We start from the raw sequence: 20,909 nt of genomic DNA, 5'->3' as shown, positions 1-20,909 counted from the left end.
TTCTCTCATGTTTTGTACTTTTTTTGCTTTTGGTGGAAATCATGACATGAGTTTGAGCTTGGAGGACCCCTGTGCTGTTACAAAGATGGTGGTGGATGGCTTTAGGGGACAAACTATTTCCCTGCCAACAGAAAGACTCCACAGAACAACCTCTTCACAGCCCAGCAGGCCTTGCACTGTCACTGAGTCCCACGATTGAATTGAATGGTCCACAGATTACTCAATTATTTCTATATACCAGCCTTCCATGGCAGACTAAAGGCCTATTATTGGAGGGACTGAGACCATAGGAACTTATTACATGTGTGACCTTTTAAAGCCTTTCACTGTGATGGATCTCAGGTGAGAATTTACTGGAATCAATTTTTATCTCAAAGCTCGATGCATGCTCACCAGCACAACACTGTGAAACGTTCACTTTGTTAAAAAAGGAAAAAAAATAACGTGGACAGGGCCTCGACTACTAGAAATGGGCAACATTTTAAAGCACCCCAAATGTCTCTGTGTCCTTTCCTTCCATATTAAAGAGACTTTGAAAAAGAGGGCCAGGGGAAGTGCAGGAGTATTGTGCTTAATCAAGGTGGAAGCACAAAGACAGAACTAGCTCCCCAAAGGTTCACATCAAAAGGTGCATCCCACTTTGTGAGCTATTTAATCAGTTAAAACACAGATGGCAGGCTGCCGCAATTAATTAATCATATATGAGGCGTCCTGTACTTGCTGCTAGAAAGTATGTCAGTGCTACAGAGATCTAATTTGGATTTCATTGTAACTGTTTGCCGCCACAATAATGGCTAAATAGGAGTACGAAGTTATTCTGAACTTCATATACAGAAACTGAGCCACTATTCCCTGTGATTATACTGTCAGTGAAGCAGAGTGAAATTTTTAGGAATCAAAGTCTTTTTTTTTTTGCTTGTGATGCTGCTTTCATTTGCTTTTAAAGAGTGTGAGTGAGTGGGGAGCAAATTTCTGAGGCTATTAAGCTTTGTGATATCATGAAAAGAATAAACACGGAGACGTACCACATCAGAGCGCGTCCACATAGTTTATTTTATTTTATTTTTTATTAGAGATGAATAATGAGGTTATTTTAGCATGCAATTTCAACAAATTTAAATTCATTTTGAACACAAAGAATGACGCAGCAATTGGAAAATTCAGAGAGATCTTTGTAGGCATGCAACATGAATGAAAACCATCTCCGAATGGCTGTGATCTTCAGAGCCCACACCCAGGGCTGGATTATTAACACTCACAGATCTGTTGTGGAAATAATTTTATTGGTGCACGCACTTTTGAGAAGTGATGTCAGTAAACGCGGTTCAACACCAATAAATTAGAGTTTAAGCTGAACCACACAAAGAGTAATAAACAAGCGAGGCCTTGGCTCATTTAAACTGAACTGATGGCGTAGAAAACTTATATGGCTGTCTAACGAATTTTTCAATTCTGTCTTTTTGGGAATCATTGACGACACACATTGAGAAGAAAGAGGGCACATCCCGCTTGTAATGAATAGCTTGTATAAGCATACATTGACAATTTAAGCCACCTTATTTCATTTACTTACAATTCTCATCAAGTTTTATCTTGAGGCAACACGGGAGGGAGAAAGGTTCGGTTTATTTCTATTGTATTTAATCTAACTAAAATCCAATTCAGTTAAGTCTGATGTAATAAATTAAAAACGGTTAAAATCCAACAGGTGCATCATTAACCAATAATCCAAAGGGGCCAATAAGTTAATTTAACATTAACTTGGAATTTTTTAATCAGAAACTTTTGTCCCAGATACTTCTAGTCTGATTCTTTATTGAAGTTAATAAAGTCAAAACTATTGATATGCCTTTCACTTGAGTTAGCTAAACTTTAAACTATTTATAGATTACAAAATTTTGGAAGTACAAAAGTTCTTTTGCTGGTGAGCTAATGTTGGTCTGAAAATTAGCTGGGTATTTTTTATTGTGTATATAATTGGTGTAAAGACTTAATAAAGAACTGTATTCCAAACCTTACCATACAAAACCCAGTTTTAGTGTACTTATAGTACTTATAGAACACATTTAACTAGTTCATTTTGCACTTCTGATACAAACCATTTAATTTGTATGAAATGTATTGTTGTATACAATTCTCACAATCCAACCAACATGCCATTTATACTATAATTCTATCACTCTTTTGCACAGATATTCAACTCTTTTGCTGTTGTTACATTTTACCCATGAAATGTTTCAGTCCAATCCCATTGATCTGAGCATAGAAAGACGGCATCAAAACCAAGATAACAATACTGTATGTCTTTATGGATCATCCACACTCAATGTGGTGATACACGCTCTGCTGATTCTTTACGAGAGAAGAAAACTGCACATGTAATAAAATCCAATTTTATATTTTATTCTGAGAACTACAATGAACACAAAACAAGCAGTAAATAAGCTTTTCAGAAAGCTGATTACAAAAACAATTTATTGCCAACTCTAGGACTATTTTAAAGCAGAGCAGCTCTGGAAAGTGAAGGGGCCCTCATTCCAAATCTTCTCTCCCTCTAGCTCTCTGCTTGCCACATTATTAAGCTGGGCTGCTTGGTGAGAAGCCAATCTGATCAACTTATTTTACTGTACAATACTTCAGCTCCCAATAAAAGTAGTAAAAAAAGCTTGTGATTGGGGTCACCCTTGCATCCATTGCAATAGTAAATACGACTATTACAATAACAAGGTGATATCTTGTGTGGGCTTTGTTTTCCATCATGAAGGGAAACTCTCAGTAGTCTCTAGCTGTGTACTTGTAATTTCCATACCTTTAATACTCATAATTACTTAATTTGTCTTAAAATGTTTCTCCATAAAGAGATCCGTGGAATCCTGAAGATAATTGCCACATTAAAGACCTTATATTTAACCTTTGGATGCAAATAAATACACAGAAAATTTAGTTTCTGAGGTTCACTAAAAGTTCAGCACCCTGTAATAATAGATTTCTTTCATTGCCTTGAAGTATTATTTTTTCTTGTTGTAAAATACTAATTCTAAAGTGTTAGTAATAATCATTTCATAACATATATTTTAAATTGGCTCCAACTTTAGGAAGATTAGAATAAGTAAAAAAAAAGAAAAGAAAAAAAAGCAGAATATTTCCAAATATAAATTGAGGCCGTGATGGCACAGGAGAAAATGCCATGTGGGGATTATTCACAGTTATATAATGTTGGGAAGAAAACCAGCCGCTTCTCATTTTGGTCACTTATCCCTCATTGTAAAGGTCTGTATATTTCATTGCTGGTGCAGCAGCTTAGGGGATACATTTCAAAGCAGCAAATAAAAATTGGCTAAACTTCCAAAATTAGCACTTCAAAGTCAAACATGATTTGCAGCGAGGGAAAGGGTGGAAGCAGTGTGACTGTGAAAGTGTGTGTGTGTGTGAAAAGCTAACTGTGGGCGTGGGTGTGTGTGTGTGTGTGTGTGTGTGTTGTGTAGCTGATGTGCAGAGTTCAACATTAGGCCTTAGAACCAATTTCTAGGCAAATTGGTTTCATTTAAGAATGAGATCACAGAGTAAGCAAACCTCTTTCAGGCAAGTTCATGCATCTGTAGCCATTTATTTCAGTTTTATATGCACTGCTTGGCGCAAGCTGCTTGTAGGTAGAATATGCATAATCTTAGCCATGGGCGCAGTGCTACAGTTAACATGTTCACATTTACCTGTTATTACCATGAATTTAAATAGTTTCTTCCATTTTATTGCATTCTGTCACAAAGAGCTTCAGCAGTAATTTAGCATTTTGTTTTCTATCCTCCCTCAAGCTCTGCAGCAGAATTGGTGCTAATCAAAGCCACATGTAACTAATTGCTCTCTCCAGTCTCTTGCTCATAGCACAAACAGGTCCATTAACCATCAATAGAACATATGTTGGAGTTCTATGTGAGAGGCGATAAAAATCTGCTTAGTTTCAAGAGGTATAATAGTCACTTGACCATTATGAACACACATTTTCATTTATATCAGGTAACGGTGATTTTCACATTTTAAAACAGATGTGGCTCTTTGAAGGCCAAAAATATATATATTAAATACAAATTAAGTGACAAGTTCAAAGTATCATACCACAACACATCCACCAAGTTACTTTCTGCTAATATTTACAATTATAGTATAATTGATAATGTTACCTTATTAGTATTTTCATTCCACCAACCTTCAGCTATAGTGTCAGCCCTTAACATGTGTTCCCTGTTTTTACCTCAATAATTATCAATCAATCAAGTTTATTTGTATAGCACATTGCTTTACATCATAAAAACACACACAAATTGTGTCCTTAAATCAAATTTCATCAATTTCAGCTATAAGTCTACAAGTCTTACAAAGTACAAGTCTTAGTAACTTGTAGTTTGGTCATATTTGTTCTGCTTTCAGATGATGGATTTAACGGTGCTCTTTGAGATACTCAAAGCTCTGACTATGTTTACAAATTAAATGATGGGAGAAAGTTGTGGAGGCAGCTATTTCTGGAAAACGGAGAATGGAGCAACCAAGTCATTGTTTTGTCAAAGTAAATTGCAAGTTAAAGGACTACAATTCACATTACACAAACTCTGTTTACTCAACTACTTGAAGCTGTATAATTGATTGAGCTTACTTGTTTCAGTAATGAATAAAGAAACTTTGACAATCCGCAGATAGAAATGCTTTACATCAAAGGGTTTCTTCTCTACTAAGACAATTTTTGAAGGCAGTCTCCTATATTGAACTATTCTCTCTCTTGTCCTTTGGTTAATAAAAGTTTATATTTCATGGAAATTATTCCTGCTGTCCAATTGTAGCTGATGTTAATAACAACTAGAAAACAGTGATGGACAACAGTTTCTGCAGGTCTGCAGATGGAAGCAAAATATGCGATAAAACATTTGTGATTTTATGTATATTTGGTGAGTAACCATAGGTAGTCAAATTATTATAAGATTAATTTATCAGAAAATAGGCCAGGCTGCCATCAGCTGGAGCTGCTCCATTGCAGACAGGGTATTTGCTTGATGTAGCATCCCAGTATTTTTAATTTTTTTGGAAATATCTCTAACCAATACATATACCAGTTGTTCAGCTAAGAATAAGACAATCACAGGCGAAAGATATATGAAGCCTTAATTGTTCATTGGGATGAGACTAATAATTGCCAGAGACGGGCACTTTCCAAACCTCGCAAGACAAGCAGGTGTTGGACAATGGATGGATTGATAACTAGGATCTTAAAAAATCTGAATTGGGCTTTGGCAAAACCCTGACATTCTGAAGGATATTAAAAATAAGCTTTTAATATTTGCAAGAACAAAAAAGCCATTTACTAGTAGAAAATTGTCCATGTGAGATGTTCAAAGCAAAACTTCAACAAAAAGAACATATATTTTTTTAAAGTTTTACACACTTTGAACCACACAGTTTTGTGTGGTGGTAGTAATTTGAAAAAAATGTAAAGTTCTGGTTGGTATTTCTTATTCATCTGGTTTGGGGTCAGTTTTACAGCTTTCATGATTAAAAAGTTGGATATTAAATTTGAAGGTTTACTCATCCCACACTGCCACAGAAATGCTAAAATATTATGTCAAGGAAATTTAAAATCCATATAAAAATGACTTTGGTTGGTATTCAGTTCACTTGAAAGAGTAAATAAGACTGAAATTGTTAATTGTCATTTAAAAAGCATTAGGTTTTCTTTGAATTAAGACCCTTTGACATGTTGGACAGCTAACCTATCATTAAAGAGCAAAATATATGTTTTTGTCTATTGAGACAGAATGTGATAAATATAAAGAATGCCAACTCTCCTTATTGCAATAAGAAACTGATTTGCTGAAAACGGATGGAAAAACTGTGACGACCTGTTTTGCAGATAATTATCAGCATTTCACATATGGCAATGATCAGGCCGATTCCAAGCCAAGACTTGGACACTTTGCCAATTCAGGAAAGAACCCAGCAGGAGGTTACTTTCAATATTACCTGTTGTAATCAAAAATGCATTGCCTGCTATCAGTTTCTTCTCCCAAAGAGCTCTCAACCATAAAATTAAATTTTGTATAATTAGGACTGCAGAAATGCTGATGGATCCAAAGCAAAACGCAGAAACACCAGTTTTGTGTAGAATTCTGGCGGCTTTTCCACCTATCTGGTCTATTTGCGGTTTCTACTCCGCATGCACCCTTTATGACCACGCTCCGCTGACAGCTGCCCCTATGTCAATAGGAACGCCTGTCAGGAGAGATTATACATCACATGAATCGAGGCAGATAATGAGCAAGAGGGAAGGGCACTTTTTAACACCCCCTCGGGTGCTACACATGACACCAGCCAAGCTAATTAAGCAGATGCCATAATGCAGTAATCAGGAACACAGGAGAGGTTGGAGAATTCGCCAACTTTAGTCATAACAGCGCAACATTTGCTGCTCAGGAACTTCTCAACCAACACTAGCAGATGGGAATGCCAAACTGCAGTGGATGTGTATTTATGTGTGTGAACACACAGGTGTGCTCCATGTTTCCTAATTTCTCATGCACTTTGTGAATTATGTGCACACAGACTTGTTATATTTTATGGAGACAGAGAGACACACAGAGTATAAGCAATATAAAAATCAATGCTCTGAGTTCTCATCAACATAAAGCTGAGGACAGTGTTACCTGGTGAGGTTTTTCCTCATTATTTTTCAGCGAAATGAGCAATCAGGCATATTGCATGAAGCCTGATTGTTTCCCTCTGTAAATCAGGAATTGCAATTAAAATGTTCTCTTATGTGGTATAATTGATGTCGGCCTAATCCTTTATTTGCACACCTGCCAGTGAGTCTGAATTTTTAATGAATTTCTAATTAATGCTCTTTGCACACCTCATTTATGTGTTAGCGAATTATATTGCTGTTCTGTGTCCTGCTGGTAGTAGAGCGCCTGCAGGATGTCGCACCTGGTTTGAAACATAAAATTTTTCTGCTTTCTCCAAAAAGAAAAAGCCAAAAAAAGTACAGTGTTTAATAACAGATGAATAAAAAGGATATTAAACATGTTAAAGGCTGTGTCCATACATTCAAATCCACATTTATTTATAAATTATGTGAAACTAAGTTCACAAACTAGATGTTTGAGGCTCTCAGGCTATTTGAAAGGCAAATGATTTGTGATTTGATATACATAAATCAATGTATATCAATGTATAAACCCCTTAGATGAAGGTTTATAAGGGACATGAGCTCCGTTCACAGAATTAAAGAAATAAACAAATGTTTGTATGGATAAAGGCATCTTGTAGTGTAAACAACTTTAAGTAGTAAAGGCAGAAAAAAGCAGGATATTTAACAATGCCTGTTTTCATGGGATTGTGCAGATATACTCTGGGTTCTTTTATTAAATTTACATTAACTGAATTAACTGACCATGAGTTTTCAGCACAAGTCTGACCTTACCCCTGATATCTGCATGACAAAGACTGTCAGACTATCTGAAAGGAATCTTTTAACTGCATTTAGTCCCTTTTTGATCTTCATGTAGAACATTGGATCCTGATTTTAGGGTCTGGACCACCTTGTGGGTGGCTGAATACCAAACCGTGGGGCTGGAGATGATTTCCAGGAGTGAACCCCAATTAATGTGGTAGAGTATAGTAGATGTAAACACTAGTCAACACCAATAAAAAATCTGTATTGGTTGAGGTTGTACATTATACTGTGCTTTAATTGGCTTATTACAATGTTCCCCTTTGTCAGCCAGTGCTCTCTGAGGTCACAAGTCTGTCGGTGGAAAAGTTGAGGATTTTTGGAACCAGTGGTGAAAAACCTGTTTGAACTCTGGAAATTTGTAAAGCTGAGTGAGCTTAATTTCTACCAGTGCCTATCCAGCACATACCCAATATGAACAGCAACATGGTTGTTCTTTCTTCTGTCTAAATATTACGGGTTTTCACACTGTAAAAACATTGCAAATATTTTACTCAACGGGTGTATTACTCATGTTAATGGCTTTGTTTTCTATTTGGCTGTCACATGTCATGCTTGTTTTTCTATGCAATGTATAATAATCCAATAATGTAACTGCACGACCCAGTAAGAAAACTCATTCGATTGTCAGTGGGAAACCCTGCAACAAAATGTGCACATAGTTATTTAATGTATGACTACGATCAGCTGGTATAACAAAAAACTAAACGCTAACAGCTCATTCAACGCAAGTTCAGTTTGTTTACAAAGTATCTGCCTTGATTAAAATTCCTGTGAATCCCTTGGATGATATTTTATGTTTAATATGTAACTAGATATAGTTTTCCCAAAATGTTAGCTGCCTTCCTACAAATTCATCAAAATGTATTAAAGAAATACAAGTTTAAACTAAAGAAAAAGGTACTGACTACGTCCTGCCTTAAGTTGTAGTAAAGCTGAGTGATCTTAAGTGTTAGGTTCACTTAGCTAATTGTATCATGTTAGCATTAGCTTTGCAAGGTTTTTTTTCAGTCAAGTTTAACTGATACAGCTATATATAATGAGCAAACTTAGTGAAGTGGATTATCTTTTGATGGATCATATGATTATTTGACAGTGCATTGGTTCCTGGTGCGTTTATCAGAAATAACCTCATCAGATAAACAGACGGTGTCATGCATCTCTATTAAGAGGGTCTTCTGGGAAAAGGACTTTTTAAATACAGCTTTGCGCTTCTGCTCATGATGAGTTTGAGTGAGCTCTAACTCAATGAGCGTTTATTTTCCCCCCTCTAATTTATTTGCTGTTGCATTTCATTTCCAGGCCAATTCACCCTGATAATCAGATGGCAATTAGTGAAGCATGAATCACAGAGAAGCTGCTCAGCTTATCTCACTTCCCGACACCTGCATGCTCACAACAACACAGTTTGGAGAATCATTCTTTTATTCCAAATAAAATTGTACTTACTTCATTTTAAACAACATTTCCAATTCCATCAGAAGTTTGCAAAATGTAATAAAACCTTTAATGCATCGTGAGAGATGTCCAAATATATCTATCTCTTGCAAGGCTTTTATAACATTGTCATTCTTTGATATTTGATTATATCAATACACGGGCAACTTCCCTCAACAACTTTGGTTTCAGTAGGAGGAAAAAAAACTCACTATGAACATTTAGGAATCTTTAATTCACACTAGTAATAAAATTGCATTACATTTCATAAAATAAATGTTCCAGTTTATATATACAGAGAAAACAGACTGTACATACCCTCCAGTGAACCATTTCTAAAAGAAAACAGAAAACCTTAAGCAAATTTCACAAAACATACAAGCAATACAGTGCTCAGCTTAGCAGGCACAACTGTACATCAAAATTTGTAACTGCTCAGTGTTGGGGTTGGGGGTGGGGGCTTGGTGTGGTGTGGAAGGGGCAAAAAGTTGAACATTTACAACGAAGTCCTTGCGGTGGGGGAAGGGGAGGAGCTGATAAAGAGGATTTAAAAAGTATTGCAGGCAAGCAGACAGACGCTTGTCTTTTTCCAAGTGCAGCAGAACATCCATCTTGTGTGTAAAGTGTGGAGCTGATTGTTGCTGCCATGAACTATTGAACCTGCGTCTCAAAGCTGCCGTTCAGCTGGCCCTCCTCATAGTCCATTTGACACAAAATCATGTTGTTTTTTAGGAAAAACTTGTCCCCCACGCAAAACCTGTTGGAAGACAGAAACAGGAGGTTATGAATACAACTGCTGCTGGCGTCATGAGATAAGTGTGGCTTGAAAGGTAGCATTTGAGTTTCATTGGTAATGATGATTTTTGTTTGATTAGATGCATTCAGATGAAGAGGTTTTTCATCAAGCACACCAGGACCTGTTAGGGGCCAGTTTGATGATCATCATAAATGTGGGCCTTCAAATAAAATGAGATTATAAACCAATCCAGTTTGAAAGCAAACAGACAGGAGAACTGCCACCTGATGAAAAGCAGGTCAACTCTCTTTTGGTCGAACGGTAACGTTGCCGCGGGAGTCTGCGAGGAAACCCTGCCACGGGGTGAGCTTTTTCAGAGACAGTTTGGCTGCAGTGTTCAAAATCATTTTTCCTCAAAAGTCAGAGTCAATTGAAGAGGGAAAATAACACACAGCAGCCTGTCCCACTGATGTTCCCTCTCTGCGCTGCTGTTTGTTTGCGTGACACTTTGGAAACAGCTCCATAATGTGACTGAAAGGGAGCGGAGATAAGAACATAGCTGAAAATAGCTTGGCCTCAGTAATATGCCAGGCTGGTAACACGGTAAATAAAGCTGGTAACAGTCACAGCCATGGCAATGCTGTGCCAGATGAGCCCTGGCTTCATATATCTGCCAGCTGAGAAGAGAGACTGGAGTCATAATTCCCTTACAGCAGGTGTTCACTATGGTAACTGAATCTGGCCTGCAGAAGGTTAATGGGCTTGTGCTGTGTGGAGGAACAGGGTCGCGGCACTCGCGACAAGCATGCAAAGGATGCTCCACTCTCATACTGCTGCCATTACTGACAATATATTAATGGGGAAAGGCAATATTAGGGTATGTCATATTCCATGTACATCATACCATAGGCTTTGTGCTCATTCCAATTTTTCATATTGGTCGCTGTCCACCTGGAAATACCGTGTTACACCTGCACTCGAGATGTTCTCCTTATATACAGCAGTATGTGTCCCTTTTTGTCGCATCTGAACTTTACACATAAGAACAAGAGCTAATTTTACATCCCGCTGGCTTTAAAGATTTACATATCGAGCCACAAATGGGGACAGACTGCTGGCAGCATGTTATAGTGAAAATAATTAGCAGGGTATTAGAAATGCACAACATAATGAGACAACCAAAATGTATCTGTTTTCTAGATTTACAAGCTACTTGATGTAACGCAATTGAACAAACAAAAAACATGTACCAGAAAACCTTTGCTTTCTGCACAACACCTCCTAAAATATAAGATATGAGCCTTTTTCCTACTCCATTCATGGTTTGTTTAAAATGCATTGTCGTTGCAGGTATGATTCCCGTTCTTACCTCTGGTTACAAAGCTGACAGGCAAAACAGTCCAAATGGTAAACATTATCTCTGGCTCTCATCACCATTTCAAAGGCTGGGATCAGTTTACTGCAGGCTGCACAGTTCCCTGTTGTACCAAAGAGCCTGAAAGACAGACAGAGAGAAAAGACAGAGAGATTAACATACTTTCCTTTTAAACTTCATGCCGTGAAATGCAAACCAATGTGCAGCATAACTGCAAAGAAAAAGAGAAAATATGATATGATGTAGCATAGAGAATGCACAAAATGCCTGTTTCTTGGCATCCTATCAGTAGTTTTGTTACAATTACAACAAAAGGATGTGTGTATCTGACTAGATCAAATGTTTTAGTTATCTTTAGAGAAAAGCTGAAATTGTTGAAAATCCATTTCAAATAATCTAACTTTTCAGTTTCTAACCTAATGCAGGCTTCAGCACAAAGGCAAACTGCAGAATGTGGTCATTCATTTCCAGAGGTTTTCTGTTGCTCAACCCATTCTCCTAGTCTCCATATTTCCTTTCCTGTTAGCCGTGAAGAGTTACCTGAATTTTTAAAAGTGAAAATAACAAAATGAAATCTCGCATAAGTCTATTTAGGCTTATTAGATTGGAGCCAAATGATAAAGGTCATAAACATGAACAGAAGACATTCTTCTTTCATCAAAGAAAGGAGGAGTAAAAACTCAAATGCTATTCCCAGACAGATTTACATTTTCATTTTCCATGCGCCTGCCTTTATGTTTAATTTGGAGATTTTGGAGCCCAGATAGATTTATATATTCTGCAGCAGGAGAAGGTCCGCTTCACAGCTTTGCAAGAGAGCTTAAGAACAACTGCAGATCGTTGTTCCAGCAGTATGTTAAACACTCCTCCTCAAACTTGTAAGGCTCAGACAGATGAGTCAGTATGTTGATATTCGGCCTAGTTTATGCTTGTCCCATTCAGTTTCTTTCACCTTGTTAGGGAAAATGTATATCCAGCAGCTCTGCTTCTAATTAGGGGCCACTGCCTCAGAGGAGCAACAGAGACCGAAACAGAGGGAGAAAGGTTGTTATGTTCCATGAGAGGGATTCACAGGGTGTTAAACTGAGACATTGTTACATTTGGTTATTCCTTCAGTGAAACCCCCCCCCAACTCTTCAGTGTTCTCATACAGTAGGCATCTGCCACCCACAGGCTGCTCTGAAACACAAAGAATGTGTTTTTCTTCTGTGAGACACAAAGACTTCTGCTTAGTCAGGCGTCTGAGGAAATTCTCAGCATTCAGTATTGATCCAAAAACCCAACATTCTTCCCAAAATTTCAGTGTTACAAAAGTTGACTTATGATGATATTCCAACAATTTACAAGATGGAATGTATCAAAACACTCACAGCCGAAACCAGATTTTGATATAACCTGTATAAAAAAGGCAGCAACATTTATTTTCTTCACTGATGTTAAACCTTTTCCTGTATTTCATCAGGAAAGTTTGCTAAACTTATTTCCAATTTCTTATTACCAGAATAATGACAGATTATTTTATTATTTTACCTTCCTCAAAGTCAGAAGCCTACATCAATTTTCTCGATGTTTGACAGAATTACCTTTAAACTGTATGACTTGGGTAGAACATGTTGGTGTTTTTCCACAATCATCCCACCACAGTTTGCTGGAATGTTAGCCCATTCCTCCTGACAGAACTAGGAGAGTCAGATTTGTTGGAAGTCTTGCTCACACATATTCTTTTGAGGCTGTGCCAAAAAAAAATTCAATAGCACTTTGATAAGGACTTTTTGTTGGCCACTCTAAAATATTAACTTTGTCCTCCAAGCATTTTGTAACTAGCTTTTCAGTTTAGGCTCACTATGTATGTGGACGACTCATGAGGTCCCAATCTGTAGCTTGACTCATGTCTTACGTTGTTTCACTCTTTTAGCATTGTGTGGTGCCATGTGTTTTTGTACAGCGCACCAGTTCCTCCTGCAACAACTCTATGAAATCATCTCTGGACTTTTCAAAAATATTTAAGAGAGATGTATGTAAACTTCTGACTTGGGGGAAAAAAAAGTAATAAAATGTATTGGAAAAAAAATTCTCAATCATTTAACATGTAGCAAGGAGAAATGATTTTGTTCATTGTCATTTGCCTAAAACATGTAGAGGTTAAAGAAAAACAGGACAAAGCGGATGACTTTTAATAAAGTGTACTCACCACACAGTCACACAAAAGCACAATTTTTTTCTCTGTTTGATGTAAACTTTCCACTCGACAGAGATAAAACTCACAATTACTTTGTTTATTGAAAGTGTTCCAGCAATGTGAACAAGCCGAGTCTCACGAGTCAGCAAACAATTGCACAGTTTGAGGTTGCTGGGGCAGTTATAATAAGAAGTGGACAGCAGTTTGTTGGTGCCGCTGTGTTTTTGAAGTACAAAACTGGACAAAAGACTTGATCTATAAACTTTAATGTACGGGGAAAAAATAACTCAGTGATCTTCAATGTAAGAATGACGGTTAAAATATCTAACAAATTGCAACGTAATAAATTGTAAAAAGCTAAATTTTTAAAGTCGGTGAAGTTTTTTGTGTTGGAACATTTAAGATCAAGGGAATGAGCAAATCTATAATGAGTATTGCACATCACTGCAATTTCTTAAAACATGAATAAATTCCCCAAAAATCTAAGATCCATCAATAATTTGAAGCACTGCCGTTAAATTCTTTCATTATACAGTTTAATTGCATCTTTATTGAATGACGCAGCTGCTAGTTGTATCTAGTTGTATGTCCGATTTACCTCCAGTCTGATGGCTTGACTGTACTGAGCTGGACGACCAGTGGTGATGTATTTTTATTTCCCTTGGGGAGGGGGAAGGGCTCTAGAAGAACCTGGAGAGTTTGGGTCAGTTACACAGACTGCTATGCAGACACCTATTATACCCAGACAGATTATTGTGACCTGTCTCTATCACAACCTGCTGGGTTGCAGACATGGTGTTCACTTGATACATATGACTTGTGAAAACCCCTGATGGGAAAGTCCTGCTTGCTGAAGTTATACCTCCATACATAGCACTATGCCACAGATTTGGGGTAATTGTCACCTTGCAGCTGCTACAATCATTCAGTACAGTGTTTTTTTTTTGGCTTTATTCAACAGAGTTTTGGAGCTCAGTACAGGAGCATAAACACATGAACTGCAAAACTGTGCAGACATCTACATCTTTGTATGTCCACAGTTATTTTGATTCCAACACATTTTTAATAGAAAATATTTGAAGTTTAGATCCTTGACGGTAATCCAGAACTTTGAATGGAGAAAAAAACATCCATTGTTTTATGCAAATTAGTTTGCCTGATGTTTGATTTCAAGTTGCAAGTGAAAAATTTGACTCAGATGGTTCAAAACGCAAGAACTTAAGCAGCTCTTTAGTTAACACTGTAGGTGTATGGGTTATCATGTGGCATCAATGTATATGCCAATTGAGCTCTCTGTGCTAACAGAAGATTACAGCCTGAGGAAACTGTTCAAACAGAACAAGCTCATCTACTGCTGCTCCTTTGGTAAGAACAATAAACAGCCAGAAAACACAACCAATGCAGTAATCTCATGAGTAACAGCTGAGGGGGCGCTGCATTTGGTCTGCCATGACTGTGACACAACAAATGATATTGATTTAAAGCTAAGAAAACACTACATCTTACCACGCAAATATAAAAAAAGGAAGAAACAGAAACAGAAGCTTCATCCAGCCTTTTTAGAGTCACTGTGCTGTATCTGTGGACTGATTAGGTATATTTGTATTTTATCTTAAACTCTGAGAACAAATCTGCAAAATTCTTCTTTTGCAATTACAATTCAGAAAATGGCCCAGCTCAGATTCCTTCCTAGATTGTTTTATTTCTGCTTTCAATGCATCAGTTTTTCACATTGACAGCTAATTTGCTGCCTGATGTATCATAGTCCTTGACAAGTACCATTACAAACCAGAACATTTATATATATGGTTTTTCTACATTTATTTGACTTTTGCCTCAAATGTATTAAATGTTCCATTTAATACATTTCTAAATGGAACACACACACAATGCATGCCTTCACAAAAGTTAATAGAAAAAATAAAATGTTAAAGAACTTGGGTGATTTGTCTAGATTTAGATTAAATAAATACGGCATGTCCATAAATCCTTTTAAAACCCCAGTATGTTACATAAAAAAAGCACCTTTCACAGAATTTAGACAGTAAATTGCTTTTGAAAAACAATTCATTTCATTTGAGAAATTAATTTTGAGGCCTGAATAGCCTACTTTGTGAAGAATTTTCACATATTGTCCTGAAATATGCCTTGTATTGTCAGAGTGCAGTGGCTCATGTTCTGTAATTTCTTTGGTCATTTGGATTAAATGAATAACTTTCCTCTAAATGAAAGGAAAAAAATTATCATCAGTTTTTTCAGCAAGTGTGATTTATGAAATCCTTGAAAATATTCTTCATAGCTACGTGTAAAAACCTACTCCATGTTTGTTTTCTAATTAATGATCGCTCTTTAATGATACATATGTTGGTTATTTTCATTAATATTTTGAATAAATTCTTTCAGTAGTTAATTTCAATTAAAAAAAGTTTAGATAGACTTTTTTTCTGCAGTTCCCCGCAAGCTGAAACATTCTGAAAAGAATGTCAAAAAGGACAGTAGTTTATTTTCAATGTATTCGTTGTAATAAGAAAATATGACTACAAACATTTTTATTGAAAGTGACAAGTTAAGTTTAATTTAATGACATAGATGACCCTTCTCCATAAGGTAAAGCATAACATAAACATGCTGTGCTGCATCAGATTTGTACTCAGAAGTTGACATTTCATAGTCAAAATCATCTGTACCTTTGAAGTAGTTTGATTTCACCGCCATTTTTAGTTTATTTTATTTTTTGCCAATTTCTAGTAAATCTGAGTATTTTGAGTGTTTTTGAGTGCTATGTCCAAAATACATGTTTTTCACTGGCTTCTGCTTGGATTTTTTTGTTTTGTTAATATATGAATATATGCCCCTCCACCCTTTTTTTTTTTAAAAGTTCCTTTTCAAAAATGTTTATTTAGTTAATTAAAACACATGTATGCAGCATTTATAGTTAAATTAAACTATAATGAATACAATCAAGGCAACTTAGTAAAGAATGAAATCTTATTATTAAAGGTTTTTGCTATATTTTTATATGCCACACTGTTGGTATTTTGCCCTGGAAAATATGTGATCTTATCTATCAGAGTGTGTACTTGTGATAAGTCATTGCATGTAAATATGATATTCTTACCATGCATTGAATAATCTTTCCTTTAATATTCTATTATATTTATTTAACATGTATGTTATATTAATGTTATATTTATTTGATATTTCAAATGCCATAGAACCTTGAATTATATTGGCTAATGTTTGACTAAAAAGTTACAAAAGCTATGGTAACCACCTACTTACTTGTACTTTTTATGGTTTGTATGTAATTAAAGTAACTGCAAAATTCAGTCAAAAACTATACAACTTTTAATGCCGTGTTTGTTTGTATAAAATGCATGGAAACATTGCCATTACCTCGTATTACTAACAGCAGCTGGCCTGGTCATTACTGGCAAATCTTACTGGTTTTCCAACAAAAGAACTGGAACGTAATAATGTTAGTTGTGATGCAACTTTAAAGTAAATGGAACCCAGTGTTAACCATTCTTAACGTTTCTACTTGAGATACTGTCTGTGGCAGTAAAATTAGTACCAATATCCATGTAGCACATTCTTTATTTAAGTTTAAATGTCTGTACCCTGAATGATTATATTAAACTTTATGCATACTGTTTGATTTGCAAGTGTTTTAATTAAACTTTAACTATAATTTCTTTTGGCTAAATCTTTTTGAGGATTTTGAAACATTAAATCTAAGAAGGTATATATTAGGGCTGCATGATATTAGAAAATCTTGTGACGGCACCAACACTGGTAACTATTGCTACGACTACATCAGTTGTGACATATGCCTGTTTTCTTCTTTCCTCCTTTTCTCATCTGTGCTTTTATGTCTCTGTGACCTTTAGAAGTTTGGGCAATGTCGTTTTTGTTTGGCGTGAGCATCTGTTGTCGTGAGGCTCTGTCCAAATGACTGAGCATCACATTAGCATGAAAAATGCAAGTTTATAATTCTAGGAATATTTTAGCCAAAATTAATTACCTTCATATGGATAGATATGAGTAAGACACACACACGTATATTGCAATGATTATATATTTGTGATATATTGTGCAGCCTCATAACAGGATGTGTTTGGTCCCTATTTATTTATTTTCTGTAACACATAAGAATCCACTATAGTCATTAGAAGAGGTATTGTCAAGTAACTAAATATGTAACCGTGCACTGCTGTAAAATGCTGTGATGTTAGTTGGATGGCAGCACCATAAAGCAACTCTCCTTTGCCGTGTATTGAGTTATTACAACAGGTCTTCAGAGAAAAGTGTGCCTTCTTTGTTTCTTTCAACTTGCTGCTTTGCTAACTTCAAACCCTTAAAGCTCCTGCAGTGTATCCGCTGCCTCTCCACATTGCTTCCTTCAGTTTGGGCTGCGGCTCTTGAAGTTTTCTATGAGGTCTTTGAGACTTCCCAGACTGTGCAGGGCTTGTCAGATTTTATAAGAGGGAGAGCTGTTAATGCATACATCGCATGCTCTGACCTTCCCCAACAGTTGTATCATTTCTAAAGTGTAAACCTTCGTCTTTTGTTCTGCATCACCTCCAAAGAATAAGAGCTACTGTTTTACCTCCTAAAGTAGTAAGAAGGTTTGTACAACAGCCACACCCATATACTGTTATTATCTTTCTCCTGCTGCTCCATCTGTGTGCAGTTAACTTATGATGTTCATTATCTCGAGCACATTTTCCTCTTACAGTTAATTATAACCCACTTTGATAAGTTGATGACTATTATGTCATTTGTAGTAGGTGAAATGAAAGACTAAATTATATCAGTCCTCAAACCCTGATGATCACACAATAACTACATTGCTCTAAGACAAAGACCTAATTAATTTCTTATTCTAGTGTCTGAACAAGAAATTTGCCCAGCTGGATAAAAATACTTGTAGAAACGACAGAGTGAAGAATGTGTAGGTTGGAACTGAACTTTGTAGTTGCTGCAAGCACCAGCAGAGAGATGTGCAGGCATTTCTTTTGTGCATGTTGAAAAGAAAGACTCAAGAGAGAGTGACTGAATTTAAGTTGCTAATGCCACTGAAGGACAATCACAGATGGAGCTGCTATAAAAATTAATGTGAGCATGGCAGGGATCCAACCCCTTAGAAATAACCAGTGTGTTTGATCCACTGCTTGTATTTAATGAAGTGCGGGAGACTAATTCAGAGCACAGATTTAACTTCATTACTGCAGGTGAGGGTAGACTTGGTCTTCTACTCAGAAAAGAGGGAATGAAAAGGAAACTGGCACCAGCTGGACTCCGCATCACCTACTTTCAAAATGCCCTGGTCTCTCCAACTGCCTCTTCTCTCTACGCAAGGTAAGGTTTTTAATTTGCTTCATAATGGAATTCATCTGAAGCATCTCGGCCATTAAGTGTTCTGCATTTGTCGCAGGCTGAAGAGCAGGCAAGTTGGATGGATTTCATTAGACAATCTGGGGCAGCAGAGGCACACAGGAAGTTCTCTTTCTCTCCCCTCTTTCAATGTTATTCTTATTTTAGTGTTTCTAACTTTTCATTTCACATGTCACTCTCCTTTTTTTTCATCCCCTGCCTGACCTCTACATCTTACCGGTCTAATGTGCGAGAAAGCTTTTCCTTTTCCCTTCACTATGCCAGTTAGGCACTTACAGCTTCGGGGTTGGGGTTGCTGTCCTTTCAGCTGATGTATTTTACTAAGTGAAACTAAGAGCTTCATCATTTTTGCCTACTCTTGGTCATTTCCCCATTTATTACAACCTCATCTGCGCCATCTGCCCCTTCTGGGGGCAACATCAGGTCTTAGTGGACCTCTCACTGCATCTTAAAAGCATTAACTGTGGGTGGGGACTGATGGATGGTAATGGCCTATCTCAACGTAACGTCCCTGAGCGCCTCTCAAGTGGGCCACAAGCTCCTTCCAGGTCAGAAAAAGAGCTAAGATGAAAGTAAAATGTCACTGAAAACCATGGGTGAGATGGGGAAAAATCTTACTGTCTTTCTTTAATAGCGAACAAGGCATTTATTTAATAAACTACACCAGATATAAGACCTTCAAATGAGGTTGGCTGTTACCTCACATTCATACTGTTTTTAGTTCTATTTGTCATATTCACTGCAAAGTTTTTATTTTTTGTCTAGTGAACACACTCCTGAAATCAGAAGACAATATAAAAGTATAAGAGCATTTTTTTCTGACAAGCATCTATGAATTGAATTTTTCTTGGGAAAACCTGAAAGGTATGCAAGATTTCTTAGAGCGACCACTGTGTGAATATAAAAAAGAGGCAACAGGCGAACAAACTAGCTAACTGGCTTGACACTGTGGATACATGTGTACAAAAGCCATTCAAACTACCAGACTAAGCTCTTAAGATTTCCTGGAGTCAGAATTTCACTGGATATTATCCCATATTTTTTTAGCAGGGTTGATTTCTTCATTAATGATATGCAAGTTCAATTCCTAATTCAAAAAGTAGTCAGGTTTTGCTGTATTTTGAAATCCAAAACTGTAGTGATTTTGCCCTGGAAATAATACCTGCCAGGATACAAATGGGCAAAAAACATAAATCACTAGCCTGAAATTGTGTATGTACATTAAAACAGAATGTTAAAATGACCACCTTAAGTTATCACTGTAAACTTGAGACTTCTTGGAGTTTTAATTAAAACACCAAATGACTGTCATTGGCTGGCAGTATATTTCTTTGTAAAATGTTTAGTTTTTTGCTGAATTCCTTGTTTTACTCTCATTATGCGTTAAGATTTTATTGAGCTGACCACAGTTTTATGGGAATATGACTGATAAAGCCTAGAGAGTGTAAGAATGTTTTTTTGTTAGCAAAATTCATGTGTGACCAAAGTTTTGAAAAATGCTGCCCTAAAACATCAAAAACCACAGATGATACAAAAGAAAGTTATTCCAAGCTTCACAAGTGATTGCCAAAATGATTGTGGTTTGTTTTCTTGTTACTTTGTCACAGCAATGAGTAACAGCTACAATAAAACCTCTAAGTACAATATCAGAAAACTATGAAAATGTTGTAATATTTCAGGTCAAAGTGAAGCTTCTGGGTCTTGTTTTTAGATTATTTTGTGAGCCCTAAATGAGGACTTTAAGCTCCACACTTTGCCTTTGAGACTTTTTTTTTCTTTTGGAGGAAGTAAGGAAGCAGTTCTTCATTTTTTGTTTAGTTGTATGATGAAGTTGGTTTTAAACACTGCACAGTGTGCTGGCCAAGCACCACCTTTAACTAATGGCATTTTGGCTACCCATGTACACTAGCTAACCATTCTCTGCACAGATTCTCATTGCCACTATAGTGTTGTTTTGTAATTTCTGTTCATCTCAAATTTAAAAAAATAGTCCTAACTGTACATTCACATTTCCTCTTGTGAATAGCTCAATAGTTGCACCCATGTTATTTGCTATTTTCTTCAGAATCACCAAAGCATGTAAAGTTCAGAGACAAAGGTCCTAGTGCAAGTCCTGCTACAGGCTTTTACAGAACTTAAATAACCTGTAAAAACAACTTAATGGCACCTAGAGTATCATGCATACAAAGGAATTGTTGCATTGCTTGAAATAGGCTGCTGGGATTTCCACACTTTCTGCTGTCTACAACCATATCCCAAAAAATGGCTTTCAAAATTGTTTTATGGGGATAAG

The 20,909-nt window shown here is 36.6% G+C and overlaps 1 protein-coding gene across 1 annotated transcript in view; it reads right to left on the bottom strand.

Annotated features, from left to right (window-relative positions):
• Positions 1 to 9,145: 9,145 nt before the first annotated feature.
• Positions 9,146 to 20,909, bottom strand: part of LOC102232113 (rhombotin-1) — a 29,658-nt gene continuing 17,894 nt past the window's right edge. Inside the window, exons 3-4 of the mRNA XM_005805570.3 lie at positions 11,035 to 11,160; positions 9,146 to 9,686 (exon numbers count right to left, since the gene is read on the bottom strand). Coding sequence (XP_005805627.1) covers positions 9,581 to 9,686; positions 11,035 to 11,160 — 232 coding nt within the window. The 3' untranslated portion in view covers positions 9,146 to 9,580. The remainder of the gene's footprint in view (positions 9,687 to 11,034; positions 11,161 to 20,909) is intronic.

The sequence above is a fragment of the Xiphophorus maculatus genome, chromosome 4 (genome assembly GCF_002775205.1).
Source record: "Xiphophorus maculatus strain JP 163 A chromosome 4, X_maculatus-5.0-male, whole genome shotgun sequence".
Lineage (NCBI taxonomy): Eukaryota > Metazoa > Chordata > Actinopteri > Cyprinodontiformes > Poeciliidae > Xiphophorus > Xiphophorus maculatus.
Note: the sequence above shows the minus strand (reverse complement) of the source record. Positions and strands in the feature narration are given on the sequence as shown.